Source organism: Platichthys flesus, chromosome 18, assembly GCF_949316205.1.
Source record: "Platichthys flesus chromosome 18, fPlaFle2.1, whole genome shotgun sequence".
In the NCBI taxonomy this organism is placed as follows: Eukaryota; Metazoa; Chordata; class Actinopteri; order Pleuronectiformes; family Pleuronectidae; genus Platichthys; species Platichthys flesus.
In genome coordinates, this window is record NC_084962.1 from 1,848,817 (window position 1) to 1,876,627 (window position 27,811).

The following is a 27,811-nucleotide window of genomic DNA, read 5'->3' on the forward strand; positions in this document are numbered from 1 at the left end:
AGAGCTTGTAAACACTCGCCTATGTAGCTACTCTTGATAATGCTCCATAAAAATACCAGTGAAATAGTGCATCACTGACCTCACACTAGGTTTAGATTGTCAATTGCAAAATCGTTTGCCATTACCTCGAGATAACAATGCAACAACAATGCGTCTGATCACACCTCATTTTTAAGACCAACATGACCATGGGTGGTCAGATGGGTGTGATTGCATTTTTAGGCAAAACGTAGGTGTTAAACAGTTTCAAAAGAATGTGAGCATTTTGTTGTTCAGAAGGCAGGAAATATTTACTGACAACATTAATAGATACTATAAATATTACCAGAATGTATTTTGACGAGAGACTGAAAGGTGTGCATGTACACGCTGCGATGGATATTAATACCAGACATAGACATAATCCACTCAATCTGCATTTGAGGCAAACAGTATGATTGCCAGGTGTAAAGGTTGGCTTTGTTTGTTTCTAATTTCCACTGCTACCATAGTGTAAGATGATTGCTAGCCAGTAGCCTGTTTACTGCTGGTAATTGCTTCCTCACTTCCCACAAACCCCTGCTGGTCTCCAAGCGATACACATGGCACATAAGGAATGATGAAGCTGTGGCAGATGGGCACGCTCCTCCTCCATGCCCACTTTCCTTATTTGTGTCACAGACTGGTGAGGCAAAGCATTATTATGTGTTAAGTGGCGACTTTTTCCCAGGGTGTTTAGCCAGGTCTGTGTTCTGAGGGGGGGATAACAAGAATGAGGGAAAACATGAGCAGAGTGAAAGATGGAAAGAGAAGAAGCCGGAGAGCATGTCGTCCGCCTGTGGTTCCGGTAATCAGTTGGAGTGCAGCCCCTTGCCCTGCTGTCTGCACACTGCTGGGCCTCAGGAGACTGTTGTCTTTAGGCTGTCATGCTTCACAAAGCCACTCTCCATTTAACGTGGCACTGAATTAAAGGCCTGTGATTTATTTGAAGGGGCGCCATCTTACAGTGTCACAATGAGATGCTAAAGGTAGTCATCAATTTCCAGGAAACAGCTAATTAATAAATGTCTGAATCAATCTGTTGGAGAATATCTCATTACAGTCCTCACAGAGTCAGAGTTACGTATGAGCACCATAATGGGCTTGGTTCGCCATCACCTCCAACTGTGTGTGTCGGAGTAAATGGCCACCATTATCATTGATGGCAGCACTGCCCGTCCTAATGGCTCTGTCGCTTATCACAACTGCAGGTGTGTAACTGCTCAGGAGGGATTACACTAACAAACAGTGAAAGGCTAAACCCTTTCTGCATCAGAAACGCTGCTGCTGGACAAATAAGACGAGACAATGCACTGCTGTGTTTGCCGGAAGCTATCAGAAATTGCCATGGCCATCTTGCAGCCAATAATATCCCAGCACATAAACACCCTACCAAGGAAAGGATGCAGAATACACAGCAACAGTGATAAAGAAAAAGCCATATTTGGAGGGAGGCTGTAGCCAGGCAACAACTCAAGAGACTGTTGTGAGACTCCTCAGCAGGGGACTCGAAAACAAGTCAAAATAAACCTTGTTATTTTCCAGCGTCCATTTTAACCATCTTACATCAACACCAGGACAGCTTCCCCCTTAACTGGACTCAAGGCTCCATTCGTTCTTCGTAGATGATGGTTGTCATCAGCTGGTTTCCTGGCTTAATCTAATAGTGCAGCACTTCAAGGAGACACGTGGGGAGAGCGTGGCCTAGGGGATAGAGCGGGTGTTCTGCAACAAGAAGGTTGCCGGTTTGAATCCCACTCTTTCCCATCTGCATGCCTAAGTGTCCTTGGCAAGATACTGAACCCCTAAAATTGCCCCTCATAAATGCTGAGTGTTCTTAAAAATGTAAGTCGCTTTGGACAAAAGCGTCAGCTAAATGACATGTAATGTAATGTAACATAGAGAGACCCTGATCAATTCTGTGGACAGAGTGGATCATTCAGACTCAGTGGTAGTGCCATCCAGCACACTCTTTCAAGTTATAAGAAAGGAAACATTCTTATTTATTTTTGATGACGTGATTAAGAAATCTCACATTTTTGTCCACAGCTGGAGTTATTACCCTAATTTTCCAAGAAAAAAGACTTGGAAACAGTGAATCTAGCTCCTAGATTCACTGGTTTCAATACATGCCTTCCGACACCTCCAAAGCTGTTAAAAGTGTCTGATTCCTTTATTCCATGCCCAAAAACAGTTCCTAACTTCTGCTTCATATTTAAATATGTTTTCAATATGTTGAAGAAATCTCTTATCTGTTTTATTTCGGATATTTGAATGAAAAGATTGATGCCATAGTTGCACCACTTCAGTGATTGCAGAGCTGGACTCAGGGTAGGGTTGGTCTTCATTAGTATATTTGGAAACAGCAGGAACAAATAGTCAGATGATTGATAATGCACCTACCAACACAAGAAAAGCTTACTTATAAATGTGGTATATCTGCTTTTTCTAACAACAACAAAAAGGTTTTTGTCAGATCAGGAGTCAAAGATTTCAAACATATGAACCACAATGATTAAATTAAGAGCTGTTCCAAATATCTTACCTTTTTATTGAGCAAGACAAAATGTAGTGTCATCGAGAAAGGAGAAGAACAAGTTTGGCCCTTTGGAGTCAATTATCTATGCACACAAATACTCCTTAATCAAATATTTCAAGATAAAAACTGACTAAAGACTGAACGAGAACAATTAAAAGCCCCACTACATTTACCGTAACCACAGCAACAGCTGTCTGCAGTTCAGCAAAGACAGCTACTGTATGTGCATAATCACTGCAGAAAATGTAATGCCGCTGCTTGAATTAAAGCCTCTGGAACTTTTGTTCACCGCTTCATTGAATCTTTAATTGAATATCTGCCTTTATTATACCTACTTTTTTAATTCACTTTGAGTAAAGGGAATTTCTGCACTTCATTTGACTTTAACCTGTAGTGTCTTTTCTCTCTTCCAGACCAAAGCGGTGCGTGTTACTGGAGCCCACAGGGAAATCTGTCCAGGAGGACTCTGAAATGTGAAACAGCCTGGAGGAGTTTCACAACACCAAAACCCCAAAATGACCCGAGAGATGGAAGGAATTTTGGCATCTTTCTCACTTTTATACAGTGAACTACAGTCCCTCTCTCTACTCCTCCTGCATGTGATTTTCTTCTTCTCCCCCTCTCTATCTTCACTGCCTGTGAAGATATATTGTCTTTTCACTGATGCATCTCAGTCAGGCAATAATTCCCAGAAGCCAGCAAAAACATCAGCCTGAGTTATTTCATCTGCCTATATCTTATATTGAAATACAAGTTTTAGTACAAAATCCCAGATTAACCTTTCAAGTACGTATTAAAGGATTTCAACTACTCAGAAATAGTAGAATGTTCAGAGCACTATATTGAGACGAAGAGGCTTGTTGGGCTCCTTCACCCTCACTGTCAGATCAGTAGCAGAAGGACATGCTTTTTTGCAATATACAGTGAAACTTAGCCAAGTCACATTAACAAAGCCTTCCATTAATCGCGCTTGCATAGACACATGGTGTAAAGTGTTATTTTACATGATAGATGGGGCTCACTAGTCACCCTAAATCACATGTGGTTAAACAAGTGTACATATACACTGAAAAATCTTTTGGCATTTAACAAGTTAAAGCAAGAGAACTTGGCAAGTTCTTATTTCATTTTTAACTTTATTGTCACAATCTACTGATCAAGTCAAAATTAATATCCTGTATGCATCAAGTGTAAAACAAAGGCTGTAGATGCTCCTTTTTCATAACATCGTTGTATTAATGATAATCCATTAGGAAATGTTTTTAACACATGCTGCACTTCTGTAGTATGCAGTCTCTTGACAGCAGAGGTAAAAGTGATTAACCTTGGAACATGCCAGGTTTAATTTGAGGGAAGAGGTTAAGTGGCTGAGAGTGGAGCACAACAGACAATCTGTGGAGGGAAATGTCTCCTGACCCTGATCTATGAAGCTTTGAAGAGAGCCCCCACATCCTTTTCTGCAGGAACTCCACCACAAAGAAATAGAAATACTGTTGAAATACGGACTGAAAAACAATCGCATGAAAATGATCTTATCAAATCAAGTGTTTTCTAATGAGTTCATATCAATTCGGTTAATTGACTGTGGCTCGAAGCAGTAGTCTGATTTAGGAGTATTGTTGCCATTCCGTCATTTTAATGGTCTCTTGTGTCAAACACAGACTCTGAGAGAAAACAAGATGCAACAAAAAAACACTTCAATGATGAAGAAATAAAAAAGATAGAGGATCATTTTACAAATTGAGACTCTCACACACAAGTGTCTGCAAACAATAATACTGTGCTGTCACCAGGGAATTCCAGCTCATCTAAAATCCCCCCGTAAATGCCTCCATTAGGCCCTGAGGTATTGGTGCTGGCTTTATTGTGATTTCTTTATGGTGAAAGGTCAACCAACAGAGGTCAACTGCAATCGTGTCGCAAACATCACTGTCAAAGGCAGCGGCTGAGGCCAGACACGCAGTGCACTTCCAAGGGACAGTAGTAGCACTCCCCCTGAGCACTTACCCGCCGAGTTCATTAGCTTAATATCTGTGGGTATCTGTTTAACGGGCGGGCTGTGACTACATCTCTCGTAATCAGAGTGTTCCTCTGGGAAATCACCCTCAGGAGTTAGAGACGCAATCAAATATCAGCATTCCCGCCAACAATACGGTCGCTCCATCATCACAGTAATTAGGATCTTAGCGAAAATGGGCCACGTCCTTACGGCTATGTCTCATTCTTTTATTTTACGAGTGGGAGAAAAATATTTTTTTATATTATGTCACTATTTATTTATTTCAGGTGATGGTTGGATTTACAGGACCCAAAGACAATTGAGCAGATCCTGTCTGTACAAATTGTTTTAGTCATATAGAAGATAGTACAGGATCAATACTTTCTTCAGAATCCTCCTGTTTTTAGCCATACTGGCAGTGTTACTTTAGGATGGCGATGCCTGTTGGTCAGGCTCTGTGGTCAAGATGGAACTATTTCAATAAGTCCTGGACAGACTGCCAAGTAATTTGATAGCGACATCTAAGGTACCCACAGTATGAATCCTAATGATGTCCTTAGTTTCCTGACATTTTACCTTGTGTCACCATGAGATATGGTTTTCCTTTTCTAGCACCACATCTTCCACACTGATTGGCCCATAAATATACTAGTCATGGTTCCAACACAACTAATGACTTTTGGGATTCTATGCTTTTTCTTTTCATACCACAGGATCCTGAATGGTCAACTGTTTCTTTCTCGTCTTTTCTCTACTTTTAGAGATTTTAACAAGTAAGCCTGGAAACTGGAAGCCAGTGAAATGAAGCTAATACTGGAGAAATGTGGTCTCTTTTTTTGGTTCTCGTCGGGACACAAAGACTTACACTTGTTTTTCTACATCTTTTTGAGAAAGGACATGTTTTTGAGATGTTACGTAAGTGAAAGAAGGCGGGCTTAGAAATTGGTTTTAAGTGAGAATTTTTAGGACAAACAGGGATCGAAGATCACTCAGAAGTTAGTGACTGTTTCATTGGAAGCACGGGTCGCAATGTCGTCTGGCGTAGCTATATCATTAGATAATGTATGTCTAAGGTGTTTAGGGCCAACTATTAGAACCTCTGTTTTATCTGAGTTTAATGAGAGAAAATTGCAGGTCATCAAGGTTTTTATGTCCTGGAGACATGCTTGGAGTTTAGTTTATTGAATCACACTTTTCTCGTTTTATGACAAGTATAACTGGGTGTCAGCTGCAAAGCAGTGGAAAACTACAGATTGATTTCTGATAATGTTTCCTAGTGGAAGCATATATAATGAGAATATAATTGGGCCAAGCACAGAGCCCTGTGGAACACCGTGGTTAACTTTGGTGCGTACAGATGACTCATCATTAAAGGGGACATATTATGCCCATTTTACCACATTTGATATGGTTCCTTGGGGTCTTAATGAAATGTCTGTAACATATTTTGGTCAAAATACCACAAGGATAATTTAAAACAGCACCCTTTTTACCATGTCTAAAACAGCCCTCCTCAGATTGACCTGTTTTGAGTGCCCTCCCCCTCACCTCCGGTGAGCCTGGCTGCGAGAGCCCCAGCTCCCCAGCGCAGCCCCGCAGTGGGAGCAGTTGGAGCTTGAGCTGGCGCAGCAGCAGCATCCTTCCACACTGTTGAGTCAACGTTTAGAGGTGTCCCGGGGGTCCCTTGTTTATGCGGCCGCTTAAATGTCTGACGGGTAGCAGCAGTGGGCTAACGCTAGCGTTAGCTCGCGAGCTGAGGCTACCCGCGCTCCACCGGCCCGGGCTCGCGAGCGAGAGTTTTTGGAACGGTAGACATGCCAGATACCCAAATTAACGTGTAGAAGCACTGCAAAAGTGGAATTTTCATAATATGTACCCTTTAATTTGCACAAATTGGAATCGATTAGAAAAATAGGATTTAAACAAGTTTACGGCGGTTCCTTTAATGCCAATTAACTATTCTAGTCTCTGTAATAAAATGTGATGGTCAATTGTGTCGAATGCTGCACTGAGATCTAACAGAACGAGGCACAAATCCCTGATCTGAAGCTATTTGAAGGTCATTAGTGACTTTTGCCATGGCTGTATCTGTGCTGTGATTAGCTCTAAACCCCGATGGAAGGTCTTCATATACCTTACTGTCCTGGAGAAACTCACTTACTATCTGCCCACGTATCTAATGCTGTAGTTATACAGCATTATAGGAGGAGCAGTGTACCTGTGAAAGCTGTGCAGCAGCATCTCTCTAATCACTAGTGGATATCTATTTAGCAAACTCTATTCTGCATCTTGTTCAAGTCAAGTTCTTCAGATGAAGCTATATGAATTATTTCTCTGCAAACTTTGTGCAGTATTTTATGACACACCCAGGTCAGCAGAGAGACACCCAGAGTGCTGGTGTGTGCTGTGGTTAAACTAGAGGCCAAAGAGTTTAAAACCCAGTCAGTTGAGACAGTCTGAATTCTTTGGTGGACAGTAAAAAGAAAAAACATACTGAAAACCCACATCATCACAATTCCAGGTGCCTTCAAATCTCCAAAGACCGACTGCAGGTGTTAAATCCACTAGCTGCTTGTAGAGCTGGATGGAAATCACAAAATGATATGCAGCTTGGCGTCTTCATCCTCAGGTTTGGGATGTTGGCAGACCGACAGTTCAGTCTAATGTTTAAGGAATGAATTCAGAATATGAAGTACTGCACCCACTTGAATTTCCCCCATATTACATTCTCTTCAACTCCTAACACACAAAGCTGCAATACGGATAACTGTGTGTCGAAGGTTCTCTTTATTTAGTCTTTATGAGGCACATAAGAAGTTGTTGAAACACCAGGAATCTGTAAATGATTTGATCATATGTGAAGTGGCTCAAGCTCTGATGGCTCCGTGTGATCCATCCCAGAGTACTCCAGCTCTGCAGAGGCTTTAACAAGCCTCAGTCCGATTATAAATCCTACAGAGCTCTTCGGGGCGGCTATCCAAGCCAAACTCTCCCAGCCGGTTGACGTGATCACTGATCTCCAAGTTCATGTGAACACATTGTGCAGATGACATGGAGAGAATAATGAAGAACCTCTGAATCCAGACCTGCATCTTAAAGTAAGCTAAAAGAAAATTGTTTAGAATGGATTCCAGAAGTCTGATGGCAAATCTACAATTTCATAACAATAAGTCAATCACTCATTCTAATCTAAGTACTGTTGCAGACCTTTTTTATCCATTTTCAGCCACAGCTGGCCATCTTAAAATGGATACAAAATGTGACTGTGTACAAGTTCTTATGATCATGTACCTGTTTCTTGAGTCGTGCGTTTGTCTCCTTTGTTTGTGCCTAGAGGATAGATGTGGTAGAAGAGGAGATTGGAAGCATGAATCAGCAGAAAGGATGTGGTGAGTCGTGAACATGGAACAGAATCTAAAATGGAAATTTCCAAAATTCGGTGGAATCTATGACAAGAAGAACTGAGGCAGTTTGAGAGCAAGATGAGGGACTAGCCATTTTTTATGTCATGACTGAACAGTGACATTACAGACGAGCTCGGTCGCCTTAGTGTATATAATGTATATTCTGTCCATCTTTTACTTTTTATCACTTCATTTCATGTTTGTTTCCCTTACTAAATATGGGCAATGTTATTTTTTAGGTCAACTTGATGTATGACCAAAAATAGATAATTGATCTTAATTAAGATCATTATATTTGTGAACGCAATACATTCATGAGCACTTTTGCTTCGTGCCTTTGCCTTTTTCTTCAGGAAATGTGGCTCTCTGCAACTGTTTCTGTCTTTGTTTGATGATGTACACAAGTCTGTCTGAAGTTCAGAATTCAATTAAAGGTAATAATGTTAACGTAAATAACTTTTACAACCAAAGATGAGATGCCAATAAGTATGTATATATGCCACAACTTAATGCTGAAAGTGTTTAAGAAATTGATAATGGTCTCAGATGACAGAAACATCAATTAATATTAATGTTGCAAGTAAAAAAGATCTGTCTCCCGACTCTGGGTCTCACAGAGACTTAGCAGTTTGGGGAAGATTCAAAGCAATCCCTTTAATTCTTGTTAGCTTTTTTTCTCAGGGTTTACCACAGTGACAGAGCTCATCCTCCCTCCACCAGCGAGTCTGTCTACCGCAGTACAGGAAGTGAGTGTTTTCTGTGGGGATATAAGGAATGCCAGAATAACAGTACAAACCCCAGATTAAAAAGCACTTGCACCAGGACAACCCATGGAAGAATTCGGGAAGCTTCGGCAGAGCAGAACTGTTCCAGGAGGAGGGTGAGAAGAAGGCTAATCTTTGGGGCAACACTACCCCCAGCTCAGCTGGAAAGGAATGCACCCTTTCACAAGTTGAATTGAGGCCATGTCTGGCAGGGAGATAATGGGGGAGAAAATTACAATTTCCCAGATTCTAGAGATGGTAGTGGGTGAAGGAGAGCTTGAACTAAAGCAACCCAAGTCACTTTGACCCTTCTCCAATGAAGACCTCACCACATAAACTTTGTTCTCACGTTAGACGTTTAGCACTTTACTGACACACAAATCAGGAATTAAATGTTTTCTTTTCAATTACTTTCTCTGCATTGCCATATTCTGGACTTGTTCTGAAACTATGACTTATCCGAGTATTGCTGATCATGTTCACTCCTGTGCACAGTTCCATCTTCTGATGAATACTTCCTGCAGGATAAGACTCCATGTCACAAAGTAAAGGTCTGAGACTGGTTTCATAGACATGACAGGGAGTACAGTGAACCTCAGTGACCACCCCAGTCACAGGATGTGAAATCCAGGGGAACCCTTGGGATGTAGAACAGTAGATTGGCAGCAGATTGGAGAGGTTCTAACTTTAGGCATTAATGCTACAGAGAACAGGAGCTGTTTGAGGGCAAAGGGAGGAACTGCCCAATATGTTGTATTGTGTTTATTGATAAAGTGCTCACCAAGTGCATATGGCTTTGAAGGACTACCCCCGGTAAAACTAAGTACTGCTGCGTTTTTGTTTTCATAAAAATGTGGCTACATAGCAACATTCCAGATGGACAGGCCAGCTGACAGGGAATCAACACCGTCTACTGGGACTTGTGGTGGTTCACTGTGTTTACATTCCCAAGGAGCACACATGCTGTGGTTATGTCTCCTGCATGGACAGCAATGGTCACACTGCATTAAATTCATAAGCTTAAGTTATTTGACATGTTTTTACAGTAACGTGTACACAAACTTCCTGTCCACTGATTTACCAATCAGTATGTTGTTCTTGACTTAATGTGGTAGTTGTACCTGGTTTAATATTTAGTTTGCTGTCCTTTTTTTGTATATCCAACCAGCAGTTTAAAGCCACCCCCCCACCACCACCACCACATCAAAGTTAAGTACTGTACATCAAATAATATCATATTATTCTAAAACTCATCATTCTACAATGAATGCCTTTGCATTTAGTGTTTTAGGTATTTTTGTATTCTAATGCTTCTCTCGTTTTTGAAATACTTTTTTACACTGTTCAGTTGCTACTTCTAGTAAATTAAAAGATTTAAGTGATTAATTGATTAGCCTATACTAGATTTAATGGATCGATTTTTTATTTTTTACTTTCAAGGGCTCCTAAACATCTTTCAATTTTTTTGGGAAACGGATAAGGGAGAGGTAGAGAAGGTGAAATTACAGCGACCCATAACTTCTAATGTAAATATGGTTACTGTTTCATTTGAGAAGAAAAAACCTTAAAACGTGCAGGGCTGTCCTGCTAAGATCTGTGTACTCTGCCAGTGCCTGAGTAGCCTGGGAAAATGAAGCCACGTCTGCATATCTGCGGTTTTGTAAGGAGTAAGCTCTGCAAGTCATACTGTGCCACACATGGCACTGTATATCCCGGTCTGGAAACACTATAGGTGCTCAGCATTCCTTGTGGCTTATTCCAGAATAAATTGGCTTGTTTTTCATTACAGAGTAAGAATATATGTTAAGTATAAACAGTGGCCACAGGGCTGATCTTTTGTCTGCATTCACTGACGTGGAGCTGAGGTCATGTGGACTATTCAAATCATGAGTTCATTTGGTTCTGTTTGCCTGCTTTCTTTTCATAGTTGGACTCAAGACCATTCAATCACATGTTGCCTTCAATCATGTGGTAACGCATGGGATGAAACTTGAATACGAATTCTGTAATTTTCATGAAAGTTTTCCTTGACAAACAGACCAAACGTAGGATTAATCACAGTATAACATCTTCTATTCCAAACACTGAGTCCTGCCACGTAAACATTCAGCACACATTTTCCATTTGCAAGTCAGCAAACAATGGAATATTGGTTAAAAAAGAATTTTAAGTTTGAAATGGACCCGGAGAAGAAAAAGTGTATCACACAAACTTTGGAAATACAAAAGATATACGGTTGTCAATTTAACGAAAGGAACTATCATAGGAACAGAGTAAATTTGACTCATGCGTATGGTTCAAGGGATTTTTCTCTTTATGTAACTTGAGGAAACATTTAATTTCATTTTACAGGTGAAGTGCACTCTGGGAGAGTCCTCTCTCTCCTGAACTCACCCCACATGAGGGCAATGGTTGCATGCGGTGTACCAGGAGCTGTGGTGGACATTTCCTGCACACTCAGCACCTTGGATGAATGACTGGTCCTCCTGTTCTTTGCTCAGCCTTTTAAAAGCTCCTCGTGCATATCTGCTTCACATCAGGATGCGGGGACATAATTACGGTTAGCAAGTTAAGGATGGGGAACAGCAGTGGAGCTCCACCGCCTTTTTCTTTTTCCACTGCCACCCTCACTGTGCCAGCATGGAACTGCTGGGTTGCCAGTTTTGCCAAAGAAAATGTGTCGAGTTTCTACACTGTACTTACCTAGAGGATCATCATCTTATGTACGCCCAGCTTTCAACTGTTTTTCTTTTTTAGGAAGTACAGAGTTTATAAAACATACTCGACCTCCTGGTACATTTTAATCCTATTTCCTATGACTTGTTTTGCCACATATGTTTTGGAAATATAATCCCTGCCTGGGTTGCATTAGTTCAAGGGGGCCTTGATATATCCTCCAAACCTTCATCTTTAACATTGATCTGATGAAGACCTCCACCCTGATCCACCCCAACTCCTTTTCACAAGTGATTCAAGAGGCCACATATAGTGCAATTAGATAATCCAGATTAAATTGTTGGTGAATGTTTGAATTAGTAATTTAGGGCTGCTACAGTGGTTAGCATTGTTGCCTCAAAGCAGGTTCTTTTATGGAACCCGACAGCTGACAGGGGCCTTTCTGTGCGGAGTGTGCATGTTGGGCCTGTACCTGTGTGGGTTTCTCCAGACACCACAGATTCTGTTCACAGTTCAAACACATGCTTGTAAGGTTAAATGAAAACACTAAATTGCCCATAGGTGTGGATATGAGCGTGGATGTTTGTCTCTGTATGTTGGTCCTGTGTTACACTGTCGACCTTTGCAGCTGGGATTAGCTCCAGCTCTCTCTTGGTTCCAGATACTGCTGGTTCAGAGATGTTCTGCTGATCCAGCTGCATAAAGTGGCAAATGTGATCACTTTAACTTGACTCATCCGACAATCATAATTGGAAATGTAGGGGTTTATGGAAAATCACTCAGAGTCACCACCTTGGAGGGCCAATTATGCAGAGGGTCCAGAAAAGAATGCATTTTGATCATTATTCTGACCACATGAGACATACGGCTGTGTAGACATGAATTGCCAACAGCTCTTCCATTTAATGCACACAGACAAAATATACATTTCAAGCCACAAAAATTCCACGGTATTTTGTTTAGCTAAAGTCTACCAATGATTTAAGTCACACAATAAATTATTTCATTATTTCTTTTTCTTTAGTTTTTCATTGTCATCCCCTTCAACCCAACTTTGTCTGAAGTACTTTGAACCAGCCCTCTCTCGCACTCTGGTGGCAACACGTGCTGACCTGTGACATCATAGTGCAACTCTCCCCCTGACCTCCCAGGGATCAGCCTGTATTCACAGCACAATGTGACTGTCAACACTCATTCCCCAGCCTGATGGGAGAAACGCCACATAATCAGTGCCGCCGTCACTGAGCGATGTCATTAGGAATGGCTCACTGATCTTCTATGGCACACCAGTGGCTGCCTGGCTGCTACTGCCGCTGCTGCCCTGCGACCTCTGCGAACACACTCTGCCCCGAGAGCGTGGCAGAGACACTGTGCCGAGTGATCTCACTGCACTTTGAGATCACCAACTGACACAGAAACATGTGATGGAATATACAGTGTTTGATGTGAAGAAGACGCCATCAGGGATTCATGCTTTTATGCACATAAAGCCGAGCCTTGTAGGAAATATAAGGCATAGCATCTTCTGAGCTGCAGGCAGAAGTGCTTAAACTGCAGCCTCAAAATGAGCATTAAAATTTCATCAGTGCAGCGAGTGGCTCTCTTATGGTGATAGGGGTTCATGAGTTAAGCTTCAGCTGATGCATATGTTCACAGTTAATAATGGTGTCTGCTTGATTGGAGCGTGAAGTACCCTTTTCTACAGTCTCAAGCTTTATATCACATTCAGGACTGTGATTTATGTACGTGTGAGAGTACACGCCTCAAGGAAAAGCCATCAGTTAAAGCTAAATTAATCAATGTGGTAGCCTGGAACTCATTAGAATAAATAAGCAATCCCATATGTTCTCCAGAGTGTAAATGAGTCTGAACATGTGGTGTTTTGCTGCCCTTTCTGATTTCAAAATGCTGACTGACCTCTATGTCAACAACTATTTAACTTCCAGTTAAAACATCATAAGACAGAAACACCAGTGAAAAGTCTTGATTAAGAAAAGACACCACACACACACACATACACCACAGCTTCCTTTATATTTTAGTTATTGAAAATGTACCAGACAGTAGGAAGTACACGCAGTATGCAGAGTAGGCATTTAAAAATGGAAACAGCAGAGGTGAGTCAAGGTCGAGCTGCAGGACGTACATTTTTCAATTAGGTTAAGTAAAGGATTACTCACTTGTTTTATTTTTTAACTATATATCCACTATTTCCAGTATGTAACCTTAAACCTTCACTGTATGTGCTTTCACTACTTTTACTTTAACGCAACATTTGAACTTTATTTTAGTAAACTAAATTGCACATCGCCACACATTGGAATATCCATCCACTATGTCTACTCCTTTGAGGGCCTCACAGGGTGGTGGGTTTGGGGGGGGGGAATCACAGGGCTGACATAACAAAAACCCATTCACATTTACACCCACGGTCAATTTACAGTCTCCAATGAACCTGCTTGTCCTTGGAGCAGTGTTAATTTCGTTGACGAAAACTAAACGAGACGAAGACGTAACGAAAACGAATTTTTGAAAATAAAATCTATGACTAAATCTATTTTAACTTTCGTTGACAAGACGAGACGAGACGAAAATTTGGTGGTTGACTAAGTCACAATAATTTTTAAAACATCATCGTATCAGGCCGTCATGAAGTATCAGGAGCAGGCGAGTGAGTCTGTGTGTCTGTGTGTGTGTGCGCTCCCAGATAGCGCACCGGTCCGTAGCTCTGCCCCCCCGCCCCGCGCACTCGCTCAGAGAGACACAGTGAAAGCAGAGCTCGTTCTCGTGGAGCAGCCTCTCAGTGACTGACTGCTTCTTAACTATGGAAACAGTGAAAACACAGAGTTTCTCTGGTCTCAGCTGATCAGAGATCAGCGCCGCAGCTTCTTGATCAGAGCAGAAGCTGCAGTTTGTTTCTACCGAGCTGCAGTATCTGTGTTCGCCTCCAGTCTGAACTGCTCTCACTTTTTGTTTTCACATTTAAAACTAAATATATATTTTTAAGCTATTAGGCTGCAGCTATATGTTTTTATAGAAAAGGAGTTTAATGTGGCTATTAAATGTGACTAAAACTAGACCAAAATGGAATTAGTTTTCGTCGACTAAAACTAAGAAGGATCAAAATGACTAAATGTGACTAAAACTAATTTGCATTTTCGTCAAAAGACTAAGACTAAGACTAAATCAAAAACAGCTGCCAAAATTAACACTGCCTTGGAGTGTGGGAGGAAGCCGGAGTACCTGAAACTAAACCAAAGGAGAACATGCAAACTCCACAGAGAAGGCTCTGGTCACACCTTCCCATTGCACCTCAGTGTGAATAAAAACAAAACAAAAAAACAGTCAATATCTGGCAATTAAAGACAATATTTGATGTCATGTTTGAATGTTTCTGATATAAAGGAGCTAAAATAATTTTTGGTTACAGAAAATAGAACTTTATCTTCTTAAAACATGTCAGAAGGTATGAACTGCACACTCAATGTACATTGTGACGGACTTAGAAGTGATTCTGAAAGTGCACATAGGGACGTTTAGGGGAAGAGCTTTCACTTCCTTGATATAGATATATAAACGCATGCAAGCAGACATGACCATGAGCATTTCTGCCACATGTGCATAACATAGTAAAAGGTGCAGCTTCTAGTGTCAACAGCTTTTCCCTGAAGTCGACCACTTGAGATGGAGTGGACCTCCCTGGTTTGTTGCGCGACGACATGGTCACTGCTGGAGCCGGCTGGGCTGCTCTCCAGCTATCTGCAACGACCTGAGCAACAATTACTCAGTATGACAGATTAACATGAAGTCTGCGTCCAGGGCTGCTGCTGTACTTCTGACCCTGAGAAGGCAGCACACCGAGCCAAACACTTCTTATCAACATTCAGTTAATCAGTGAACGAATCCTGTATCAACAGCTGTGCTGCTCAACAATTTTGGCTCATGGCCTGACAGGACGGTTCGGCTCAAGGATTTTATTTTCCCTTTTTTCGGGCTGCTTACATTTTTTTTTCTAGGAATCCAACAGACTGCGGTGAAAGTGATCATGTGTGAGATCTCTTGAGGGTTTTAGCTGTGGGGATCATGCACTGCATAATTTAGCTCTCCATTGAGCTGACTACGGTATAGGCTCTACTGTGATAAATGCTGTTCCTCAGAACTTTGTGCTTGCAACCGTAAAGCTTTCGTTGTGCACAATTTCAGAGGATTCCTCCCAGGGAATACAATCTGAGGTGAAGTCCACTTAAGGCCTATGGTTCTATGCTCTCTAATTTCATATCTGTTTGTTTTTAGATGTGTTACGCAGGGTTTTTTTTCGAGCACAAGAACTTGCAAGAAACAAATTCCAATGAAGGAACAATCTCAGAGCAAACATATTGCGGTAGTAACCAGGAATTGGTTAGTTAAAATGTTCTTCCCTTCATTCCTTCGATAGATTTTGGTAAAGGGCATTCTCTGTATAAACACATGATACTGTTCCTCACAGGAAATACTAGAAATACCTGATGTGAACCACATCCTTAGCAGGGAAGCAAGGAAGATGAACCTTTGTCAAATGTTAAATGGTCAGGACTGTGTGAGTTACTTCAGTTTCCATGAACACAGCCTTCAATAAGCGAACATGCATTCTTTAATTTAATTTCTTGAGGGACAGTTTCTCTTTTAACAGTAGATAAAATGAGAAATCTCCACTTTCCATCCACTCTGCAGGTCCTTTACCGTTCTAAATGAGAAATCTACTCTTTAAACCTACTAAAACTATTGCAATTTTTAAACAGATTCAGAATTTCACCAATGTTTTCTTATACAATGTTTGTTCTTTAAGTTAAGAACAGAGTCTATGCTCATGCAAGGGCACTCTTACTACTCTGCTACTAACACACTTGTCTTTTCTTCAATTATAAAGTTGTATGACAGGATCATCAAATGTAATTCTCATTTATAAAATGTTGCTGGTATTTCTGTATTATATCAAGAAAGAAATGCATCACTTAAAAAAGACAGACAGGTTTCAGAGCATATTTTTATATTGGCAAATTTGTATTATTTACTTATGTGACTTAGATATTTTGAAACACATGGACATGTTGATGAGGAGACCACTTTCACCAAAATACTCCCATCTTTAGCTGTTCGAACCATGAGCCATGGTTTTACAGCTACATATATAGTTACACTGGTCTGTCCATGTGCAGCTAAGAGCATGAGAGAAAACTAACTAAGCTTGCTTCGAACCCGACAGGCATTCTGTTTTTTGTGTCCGGCCCTAATACGACCCAATGCAGTTAATGTAGGGTGCACATTGAGTTTGTGCTTCTCTGTTCCTGACACATGAGAACAGATATTTGCAGTTTACGAAAACCGCCCAAGCCAGCATGACGAATATCATGACATAAATTTTCTCTGTACCTCTGCCGGCCTGTCGGATCCGCCGGGCTCGTGGTCGGGTATCCACAGAGACTCAGCTGAGGGTTCACCTTCAGTGTTGTGTTTCAGGTGATACTCTGCTCCAGCTCAGACAACTGTCAAGCCCGCCCATGGCAGGTCCGACAAAGATGCTTCAGCTGAGGGTTCACCTCCAGTACTGTGTTTCAGATTTTTTTGTTAATTGGAAATAAAACTGCCAATGAATTTGTATGCTGTGCATTGGGTTAGATGAGTAGATTGACAAAAGGCAGCAAAAAGCCAATTCTGCCAGAGAGGAATGTAAAATGTAATTTAGCAATAAGTACTTTTGTAGCCTTTTCCTTTCAAGCAGCAGATAATTTAAACACCATATACCCTAAGAACTATAGAATATCACGTCTATAAACTCTTATTCTATAAAACAATGGTTCAATTGGCCAAATCGTTTTTTTCCCCATTTTAACTTACTTTAACAGATTAACTTATAAAGTGAAATCAATCAAATTGTATACATATAGCTCAGATTCACAACTCAGAATTTGTCTCATAGGGCTTAAGTGAGGGATCCAATCTCCCCTGACAGACAGAAGTGCAAAAGATGATGCGTGTAACCGAACACATGAACAAAATTACAATATTTACAACATGATTAGATGAAACAGTTTGTAACATAATGGAAAAGTGTGTCGTTTTTTAAATGATTTCTACATAAGAACATCTCTGATCCAGATGTAGGGAGCACCAATGAATGTGCATAGGCGTATTGTATGTCCAAATAATAATAAAGAATAATAGGACTCAGTAGAGCACATGCCTCTGCCAAGGCTCAACAGTCCACTTTTAAATTCATTGGATCCAGATTTGAATTTGTAACGAGTTCCTCCCTGACCATCATTACATCCTTCCACCAAGTTCTGTGGAAATCCGTCTTGTAGTTTTTGCATAATCCTCATGACTATAAAAACTACTTTTGAGGTAATGATAATAGTAGTAATGCTATCTCTACCTTCAACGGTTATATAGTAAAACTTTTAATAGACACATCCCCCTTAACATAAACACATAACTCCCTCTTTAATCTTTTCAGTTTGCTAATACAATGTAAACATGTGGCCAGGCTGCTTAAATATGGTTTAAATGAACTACTGATGACCTTGAAAAATTTAAATGAATGGAAATTCGAAGAACACATAATCGTTTAAGTTTACATTTATGTAATTAATCAGACAATAAACAATTATCTGATTGGTTTTGGTTTTGTCTCACATACAAATTTCAACTTATTTGAATGTTAATGAGGTTTCAAAAAAGACATTGTTTCCTAAAGACAGTTTCTTCATTACTTCTGTTGACTGTAGTGAATCTATGGCAGACATTATATGTAATTTTATTGCAGAGGAGTTTGAGGTACATTCCGTGGAGCAAAAACACAGGAATTCCTCTGCTGCTCAGTCTCCTCCACACCCTGTACTTTGTGTGGACAATCGAACACGAGCCCTCTGTGCTGACATGTGCTGTTTGCTCAACCTGGACCAGCAGTCAGAGATGCCATAACTCAGTTTAACTACCATGTTGAGTTTAATGGACTGGACACACATCAAACTGTTGTTGTCAGTATGATAACAGCCCGTTTTATGGCTCAACAACCCTGCAACATCCCATTTCAACATACAGATGAACCACTTAGCAACACGGCCTTCAGGGAGTTGTCATCTTTAGAAAAAACAAAAGAAAAACATGATCAGCCTCATTTACTAGAAGTCCTGCATGACTGTAGGTGTAAACGCTTTCATCTTTGTTGTCATGGCTGAGGAAGGAAAATGTCTGCACCTCAAAGTTGAAGAGAAACAACACAGTGGTTTGCTAAGTGAAGCAACACTGGAACCAACAAGAAGTGGAAGTGAGACGGTCACAGTTTACATGAAACTGGCGTCTGCTCTGGTCACCCGCGACTACTTCTGTGTTTGTGTCGCTGTTCTCATTTCTCAAGTTCATAAGATTTATTTTAGCTCCTCCAAACTGGCCTTTAGGATTTTAATATTAATGTGATCGCTCCTAATTTATTTTAAGACATTTTTAAGTAGTTTCTGATGATTATGAAATGATTGGGGAATTTGAATATCTACATCACACACCGATCTGCACAGGAAGATCATGTGATGTGACTGAGGGCTCCAAAAAAGGGCCCACAGATATTTGTGCTGGGATAATGTGTTATGTTCAGTATGTATGTGACCATTATATCACTGAGATATATTATTTATCACTGAATCATATTATTAATTGTTATGATAATCTATAGTTTTATTTCCTTTCGAAATACGTAATAGACTTTAAAAAGTGGAAGAGCAACCCTAACCCTAACCTTAAGTGATGTTCATGGATGTTTACACCCTGTCACTGTTTTCTGTTCCATATTGCTTGGAACAAATGTGACCTTTGCGACATTTGAGCATTAATGGAAAGAACCATTAAATATTTTACAAAATGAACACTGATCACTGATCTGGCAAGCTGTGAAGAATGAGACGACAAACCAAAATTCCAGACCTAAGGATGGTTTTGTGCTCTACAGTAATGTAAGCCTTTGAAGGCCTTACAAAGGTGCTATTGTTATTTGTTTACCCTTTCAAAAAGGTATTGACAGTATTTGAAGTGAAACCGCCTCTATAAGGTTTTTTGGGGCAACAGTAAATGTGGACCCTCAGTGCTCTATTGGCTTCAGTGGTGTGTTGCTGGGTCAGGCTGTTTTCACAAAGGGGCTCTCTGCTTGTCAGGTATATAAAATGAACGTTCTCCAACAGGTAGTCAAGCAATTCAGCTCAAGAGCATTAGCAGCAGCAGCAGCAGCAATAGCAGCAGCAGTGACAACACCTGGCAAAGATGACTTCCAGTGGCATGAACATGATGAGCAAGATCATCTTCTACGAGGAGAAGAACTTCCGGGGCCGCTCCTACGAGTGCATGAGCGACTGCCCTGACATGTCCTCCTACATGAGCCGCTGTCATTCCTGCAGGGTGGAGAGGGGCTGCTTCATGGTCTACGACCGCACCAACTTCATGGGAAACCAGTTCTTCATGAGGAGAGGCGAGTATGCCGACTACATGAGCATGATGGGCATGAGTGACTGCATCAGGTCATGTCGCATGATCCCCATGCACAGAGGCTCCTTCAGGATGAAGATCTACGAGAGGGAGAACTTCCAGGGCCAGATGCACGAGGTGATGGAGGACTGCGAGGACATCATGGACCGCTATAGCATGTCTAACTTCATGTCCTGCAACGTGATGGAGGGCCACTGGCTGATGTACGAGCAGGCTCACTACAGAGGAAGAATGATGTACATGAGGCCTGGAGAGTACAGGAGCATCATGACCATGGGCTCAAGCAGCATGAGGGTCATGAGCATGAAGCCTATCATGGAATCCTGCCACTAGACGACGACTCGTGATGGTGCAGCAATTAGTTTTGAAACAAACTCTTAAGCATGTGATACTGAGCAACTTATCTGCAGCAGGATACACTAATTGTTGACTGCAGCAAAAGGATAACAAACACCAAAGAACTGTTCTTCAACTGCACTGCCTCAATGAGAAACAAAATAAAGTCAAGTTTGTTCTAAATTATGATATTGCTTTTCTTATTTCTATTCCTCTCTCTTCCAATTGTTTTCATTCCTCTTTCTACGATTCCTAAACACACCTTATCAACAGTGCAACCCCAACTTCTGATATAACCTTGACAACAAGTTTACTGTAAACATAATTTATGTAAGCCTGTGTAGCAAGTCGTCATACCTTTATGGTACAAACCAACTAGAGTATTGAAAATGGACACAATCATTATCCCACATACAGACATTTCTGCAGGTAATCTACACTTGTATCAACCTTCTCAGGGAAGCAAAGGTTTAGAATAACTTTTACTCTTCTGGTTCTGACATAACTGACGACATGATGGCCTGGGGCTGGTGGCTGGTTGAAGTTTGCAAAGGGCAAGTTGATTGATTGGTCGGTTCATGAAAGACGGTTGGTCTTCTTTGGTGGCCCAACACAGTCTAGCTCATTAACGGGAGACAGTTGTTTCTTGCAGAAATTATCCAAGTTGAGCCTAAATAAGCTGTGATTTTTAATATTGATAATTTTATTCAAACATGGACAGCAGCTGTTACTACTGCAACTTTAACAGGCTGTTACCACCATAGGATCATCTCCAAAAGGTGCATTCAGAGTTTCAATTTAAGTAGCCAGCTCAGGATTACAGTTAATATGCCATGAGCTCATGGGTACAGTAAATAGCTAATAAGCAAAGAGGCACTAAAAATGCTTATTAAACAGTATCATTAAACATGGTTATTATGAGTAATTGCTTAATACAAATGGTTTTTTTTTTCAAAGCAGCCCTATAATTCCAAAACACATTTGCTTTGAGTAGCTATAATTCTAACTTCAATCACCAAAGTCCATGTCCCAGTTACAACCTGACCAAGAATGGAGATGCCATTCAGAGATAGATTACTGAGAAAAAGGTACCTGACACTAAAGTGGTGGATATGGAAAACCTTGGGGTCACCCCAGAGTAATAAGAACCATAAACAGGACATTTCTGGACACATCTGGCAAATCGCATACCCTTAGCATTTGACTTCACTCGGACACATGTTTCTGAACATTACCAGCAGTATTCTTTCAACTTTTGTTACTTTGTGTGATGATCAGCATCAGAGACAATTGTAACTGCTGACTGAACAAAAAGTTTCTCCCTAGTTTTCATCCCTGTGGTTTCTTGTTCTCTCCAAACACCAGTACCAAAATATGCAGAACTTAAAGCTTAATGTTCACACTTCCGATTTTTATTTTTCCTATTTCTTCTGGTTTGGATTGTATGTTTAGTCATTATTATGATTGTCATGATTATTATTATGATTGTTATTATACACAAGTGACTGTGCTAGTTGTCCAAAATGAAACGATTGTAACAGTGCCCAATGTGTCTAATGGCCATGTGCTAACCCTGGCCTTTGCCTCCTCTGATTTCTCTATTGGGTATTTCTTCAGGTAACGCATTTTAGTCGTTTTAGTTACATTATTTTCAGTGTTGTGCATACAACTGAGAAGGCCTACAAAGTAAGTGTGATTTTGGATCTGAATTTTGTTGTTGTTGTTGTTTAACTTCAAGTCATTTCCTATCTCCCAAGCAAGGAATATTATGCTAGTGCTAAGATGGCTTGAGTCTTTTGAAATCTGGAATCACTGTGGGTCAGATTCCTCTGCTAGTGGTTCTAATCAAGACTTAGAGAGACATGGCATAATAATCTGTTTTACTTAGTAGAATATATTGAGCTAACAGATTTGGTGCAGCTGAGGCACCTCCAATTACAGAGGCAAATTTCAGAAGTTGACCCTCCAAATTTAAAACCTTTGACACTGAGGTTTTGAGTTGCGCCTGCTTTCCCTTTTCTTTCTCCTGTGCCTCTGGTGCCTTGTAGAGTGATCACAAGAAGAGAAAGGAGAGGGACGAAATATCCCTATTCACATCCTTTCTTGAAGAGAAGCAGCCATCTGCCAAATGTCTCTTCACATTAACTTTGCACCATTGACGGCAGTGATGGTGAAAGACAACACTGCACAATGCTGGGGCCATTAAGGCTGGAACATCCAGTTCTCCAACTGATTTTAATCTCCCTTTTCACACCTAACAGCAGGGTCTAAAAGTCTTACTTTCCCATTCAAATTAATGGTGATGTTGTCTCAGACCTCTGTGTATCTCTGAAATAAAAACATGAGACCTGATCTGAAAGTGAAAGATTGTGTAAAAGGCTGGTGAGGAACCTTTTCACTATCAAGGTCTATTAAAATGTTCATAATAATTTTTATTGATGATGATGATGATGATGATGATGGGGATGATGATGATGGGGATGATGATGATGAAGAGGGTTATTATGATAATATTCACTGCTGTATTTAGGCACAACAACTTGCTCAAACAAATCCTCACATTAAGTGGTGCCATGTATGGCTTGTAAAGACAGTAATTCCTCCCTTGTTTCAAAATATTTACGCTGAAAGGCAATCAAATATTGCAAATACAGCAAGCAGATATTGAATAGTTGAGTGTTTATGGCCTGTGCTCACCATTTCTCCTTTGTGATGATGGTTCTCCACTTGGAGACACTGTTCTGTGCACTAATATCACATGCACGAGTGTGGTTGTTATGTTTGTGGGATTTGAAACTAATTCTCTGTCAGAACGTGATCTTGTGAAAGCTGCATGTTGGACACCCAAACTCAACTGAAAAGCTTTACCTATAGCGCCCTTTACAAAACCCACTGACACCCACTGGCATTTGGCTTTTGTCTGCAATGGGCATTCACTCCCGGGTCAAATGACTCTACTCAAATTTTGATTGGCTATGGCTGGGTAGCATTCTAGGGAAAAATTACAGAGGCAAACACTACTCCAACAAGTCTTTTACTTTAAAATGATATGTTGTCCATTTCTCTTGGTCAGAACATTTCACTTGTGTTTCTTTGACAGCCACCATGCTGGTCTGCAATGACTCATAACAGCTACAAGTGTGTTTCGATTCCACTGACTGTGACCTGACAGTTCTGTAGCTGGAGGGGACCACTCGCAGGGACACGTTAATACGATTTCATATTTTGTTTAGGCTATTGGAAATCTAACATGCAACATACAGCCTTGAAGCCAGAGGTTTGCCACCCATGGTTTGGGGTTTAACTACTAGCAAACAAAATAAAACATTTTTTTTTATAAGAATGTACAATGGGCTATCTTGAGCCACTGTCAATTTAGGCCTGATCATTTGTGCGGTGACACAGGTCAACAAATACATGAGACTTCTTCCAAAGGTTGGGTTCAGCAAAACAAAAGGAGCTGAGTAGGTCTAACAAGTCTGTGAGTCAGATTTGAGATAGTTTGGATGTTTGAGCGTTAGCAGCATTGGTACTAAGGTTACTCAAAAACCTGTTTAAAGAGAATAGAGTCTGGCAGCAGAGCACTGCTATCAAAGCTGCTTTTGTAAGTCACATCGAGAAAAGGCTCTAACCATTTGAAATACAGCCATGGGGTGAAAGAGGCCAGCATTTTCTCGGACACAAACAGCACTACTAGGGAAACCAAACCAGAGCAGTCAGCACAACTCTCCATCACAGCACCAGCAGTGAAAATTGGAATCATATGAATGATGTTTGCCATTCGTAGTCATAGGGATTTGTGGACAATGGTGTGAAAGGATCAAACACTTCAGGAGCTTTTGCTTCTGACAACCTTCCCAACTTTACCAACTAGGCAGATGTGAGGGAGTGAGAGAGTAAGGTTTCAACTTATTTGTCCACTGCGTTCCAGCAGTTTTGTGCATTCAACCAGCTCCACCACACTAGTACATTATCACTATTAGAATGATTTATTGCAACCCACACCCCTATGAGGAAGGTTTTTTGTCCCCTCTGAGTTGTATTCATTTGGAACAACCTTGATAAAGTATTTCCCCAAAATTTGTTAAATTGGGTACAAGCTGATACTTTGTTGAGACATCATGGGCAGAGAGATTTACGATGAGCTTTGAGTGTAACTAATTATCCTGGAGAACATATTTGTTTTGTTTACTGCCCTCCAGCCATCAGTTGTCTGGCTTTACCGTCTTAACAGATCATTTAAAGTCCTCTTGACCTCCCTCAGATGGAAGCTTCTGCCAGGATGGGCCTTTCTACCATTTAACGATCAAGAAAAATGTACTGTAGAGCAAAATGTGTACAGCACACAATCCTTATTATCACAACAAAATCAACCATATAGTGAACCTATTGGAAAAACTTGCACCTCAAAGACACTTCCCACACTTTGTGCAATGTGCAATTAAGTGTAAACAGTGTAAGAAGTGACCTCAAATGAAGGGACGAGGGGACGAGGGGAGAACACAGCTGGAGAATTCACCACAAGCGAGTGGGTTTGTTGACGACGATTCTAACATGTGGCAGGTGTAAAATACAAATAAATGAAGAATACAAATATCTCAGAATGAAAAAGTGGTGCTGTACACGTAGAAGTCACTGGCGAAAATGTCAAGAGAATCTTTGGTGATATCTGCCAATGGTGGTGTCGAGGTGTTGTAAACAAAAACATGTGATCAACGCAGAGGAATTAATACAGTACACCCTGCCTTTGCTCCTCCCGATCCATTATTCATGTCTGTAACGCAACCTTAAGGAGAAGGTCCAGACCCAATTCTTGGGACATCCTTGTTCATGTCTGAAAACAGCTCATGTTTGGCCTCTGCCCCAGAAAGCACACCAGTGCCTTGTCCCTGAAGTACCAACCCTGCTCATGGTTCTGTTGGCATCTGATCGTGATTGAGTGGCGGATCCTGTATCCTGTTGGTAGCTGATCGTCGATAGTGGTGGTGGACCATTATCATGTTGGCAGCTGATGGTGTATCAAGATGGTGAATCCCGATAGTGTCAGTGGATCATGATGATGGATTGTGGATTATGGTGGATCCTGATCATGGTGACAGCTAATCACGGACTATTATTTTCAACAAGACTGCTTGATAAACAATATGCCTTATCTCATTACATTACATTACTGACAATAATTGCTCAATTCATTTACTTTCTTATATATCATAATCTGTTTCTTTTAAACCAATGCTGTAAATTATCTTATTGCACTTCTGTCTGTCCTGGCCCAGGAATCCTTCACATGTGGCTCTCTCTGAGGTTTCTATTTAGTTGGGTTAGATTGTTTCCACTGTTAAAGGGACTTTTGGTATTTTTTCCTTACTCTTGTTGAGGGTTAAGGACAGAGGATGTGGCATCGTGTTAAAGCCCTATATGAGACAAATTGTTAGTTGTGTTTTTATTTGATTATTTTACTAAATATGGGAGCCATCCTATCGTTATAATATTATCTTTGTTTCTACATCTAATTTAAATCTGCTTTGCTGGAAATCAATGTTAAGACATTATATAAGGTCTGAAGGGATGTTACTGGTTGACAAGCATTGAAATAAGTTGAGTAAAGACGTTCGGTTAATTACTAATTGGTTCATATTTTCTTGGTTTTAGCAATCCACGATAACATTCTGAGACTCACCAAGTGATTTGTCTAGATCACAGAAGGCTGCAATAACATTGGTTAAAAAAAGTCAGATGAGGAAGATGGTTTTTTAAAAAAAAAAATTTGCCTTACGTGGAAAAGTAATTCAAGGCCAATAGTCAAAGATTGATCCTCTCTTTTGCAAGCTCCATCATCCTTCTATTAGCTTAGTTCTTATCTTATTTTCTGTACAATGAAGTGTTATTAGCAGCATTTTTAATCCACTCACTGACTGTCATCATCTTTAAAAACTTTAAGATTTTCTAACTGCTCCTGTGTTGGATGCCTTTGGCTTAAATGAGTCTTAAGGATCAGTTTCAGAAGTTTTGCTGCAAAGGGAGTACGTGTCACCTCACTATTAAGTTACTGACCCAACTAAAGGCATTTAGTTGCATTCACTCTCGGGAGATTTGTACTCAACATAATTTTTTCAGGGCTTTGTTTTGTGGACCTTTATTTCTCTTGTTGCCATGGATTAAGGCGGACAGACTGGAAAAGCATGTTTAGGGCACAGAGGGGTGGCTGGGATAGAATATCAGACCAATGACCCCAAGGCCAAGGACAGTCTATCTAGTGTGTGTATGTGTATGTGTGTGTGTGTGTGTGTGTGTGTGTGTGTGTGTGTGTGTGTGTGTGTGTGTGTGTGGTGGTGGGGGGTCTTCCACATTGGCTCATTGTATTTCCCTAGTAAATGTACATGGGGAAAAACAGATGTGAGCTGGTATAGGGGTTGAAAGAATCCAGTATTACGAGTGAGAGGAATCCTATTTCATTCTGACTGAGGCAAACAGCTGCACTGCTGCTCATTCGTGTTGTCAGCCAGTACAATGGGCTCACCAAAACTGGACAGCTGAAGACTGTAAAAACATAACAGCCTAACTGGTACAGTATTGTTGTTTGCTGAACATGTTCATTTTTCTTTATGGCCGCAGTTTACCATCTTCTAATGGTTACTTCCAGCAGGATAGTGCTAAATTTCTCAAAGATAAAGTCATCATCATTAAAATGGTTTCATGAACATCAGTGACATCAGTCACCAGATGTGAATAGCTGGACGCCTTTGGGATGTGCTAGTACAACAGATTAGCAGCATGAATGTCCAGCTAAGAAATTATGTTATCATCATCCAAACGTTTGGCTCATAATTTTAAGACATAAATCCTTTTCAAATCTTTATAGTCCCTTAGCTGAACCTGTTTTAATGCATGTTAAACCCTGGATAGCTGGATAGTGCATGCTGACTCAGTCCTTCTGATAGGACGCCTGGGATAGTCTGTGTTCCTGCTTTAGTTTGTAAAGCATGAAACTAATGGGACATGATAAAGTAAAGCACAAATCCATAGTTTTCTTTGTCTCGTTGCCTGAAGTCTGGACTTTAAACTGTTATGTCCAGAAAGCACAACAGTTTTAGAACTAAGCCAACAGATTCCATGGAGTATCAGGGTGAACATCTAAAAGGGGTGGGTCCATCAGCGTGGTGGGTGTGAGCCACGTAACAAAACTGCCACAGCAGGTACATAGAAACAGACAAAGTGCTGATTGTCCCTGGTGTTATCTGAGTAGAGTGATGGCAGCTGCCAGGGTAGGTTTCACCCAGTGAAAATGTAAAGTGACCTCATGTTATTGTGATAAAGTAAAGCAGGGGCCAGTTTTATTCCAGGGGCTCTCTTGATCAGAGACTCGAAGACCATGATACAGGCCAACTATGTAATGTGAGCCTGACACAAACTGCCTGCTTCCCGTTGTGTGAGTGGTGAAAAACTGCTAGCTCACAGCAAAAAAGTTTACTGTCTGTTTCCAGTGCCGGCTCAGAATGAAAGTCAGTTCTATTGAAACATCAAACGAAACACTTTGTCCTGTTTAAAACGAAATTAAACAGTA

The 27,811-nt window shown here is 40.7% G+C and overlaps 1 protein-coding gene across 1 annotated transcript; it reads left to right on the plus strand.

Annotated features, from left to right (window-relative positions):
* The first annotated feature begins 19,689 nt into the window (after positions 1-19,689).
* Positions 19,690-20,295, plus strand: LOC133973499 (gamma-crystallin M2-like). The gene has a single exon (XM_062411409.1). It carries the CDS (start codon positions 19,690-19,692, stop codon positions 20,242-20,244), a length of 555 nt encoding a protein of 184 aa, XP_062267393.1. The 3' UTR covers positions 20,245-20,295.
* Positions 20,296-27,811: the final 7,516 nt, after the last annotated feature.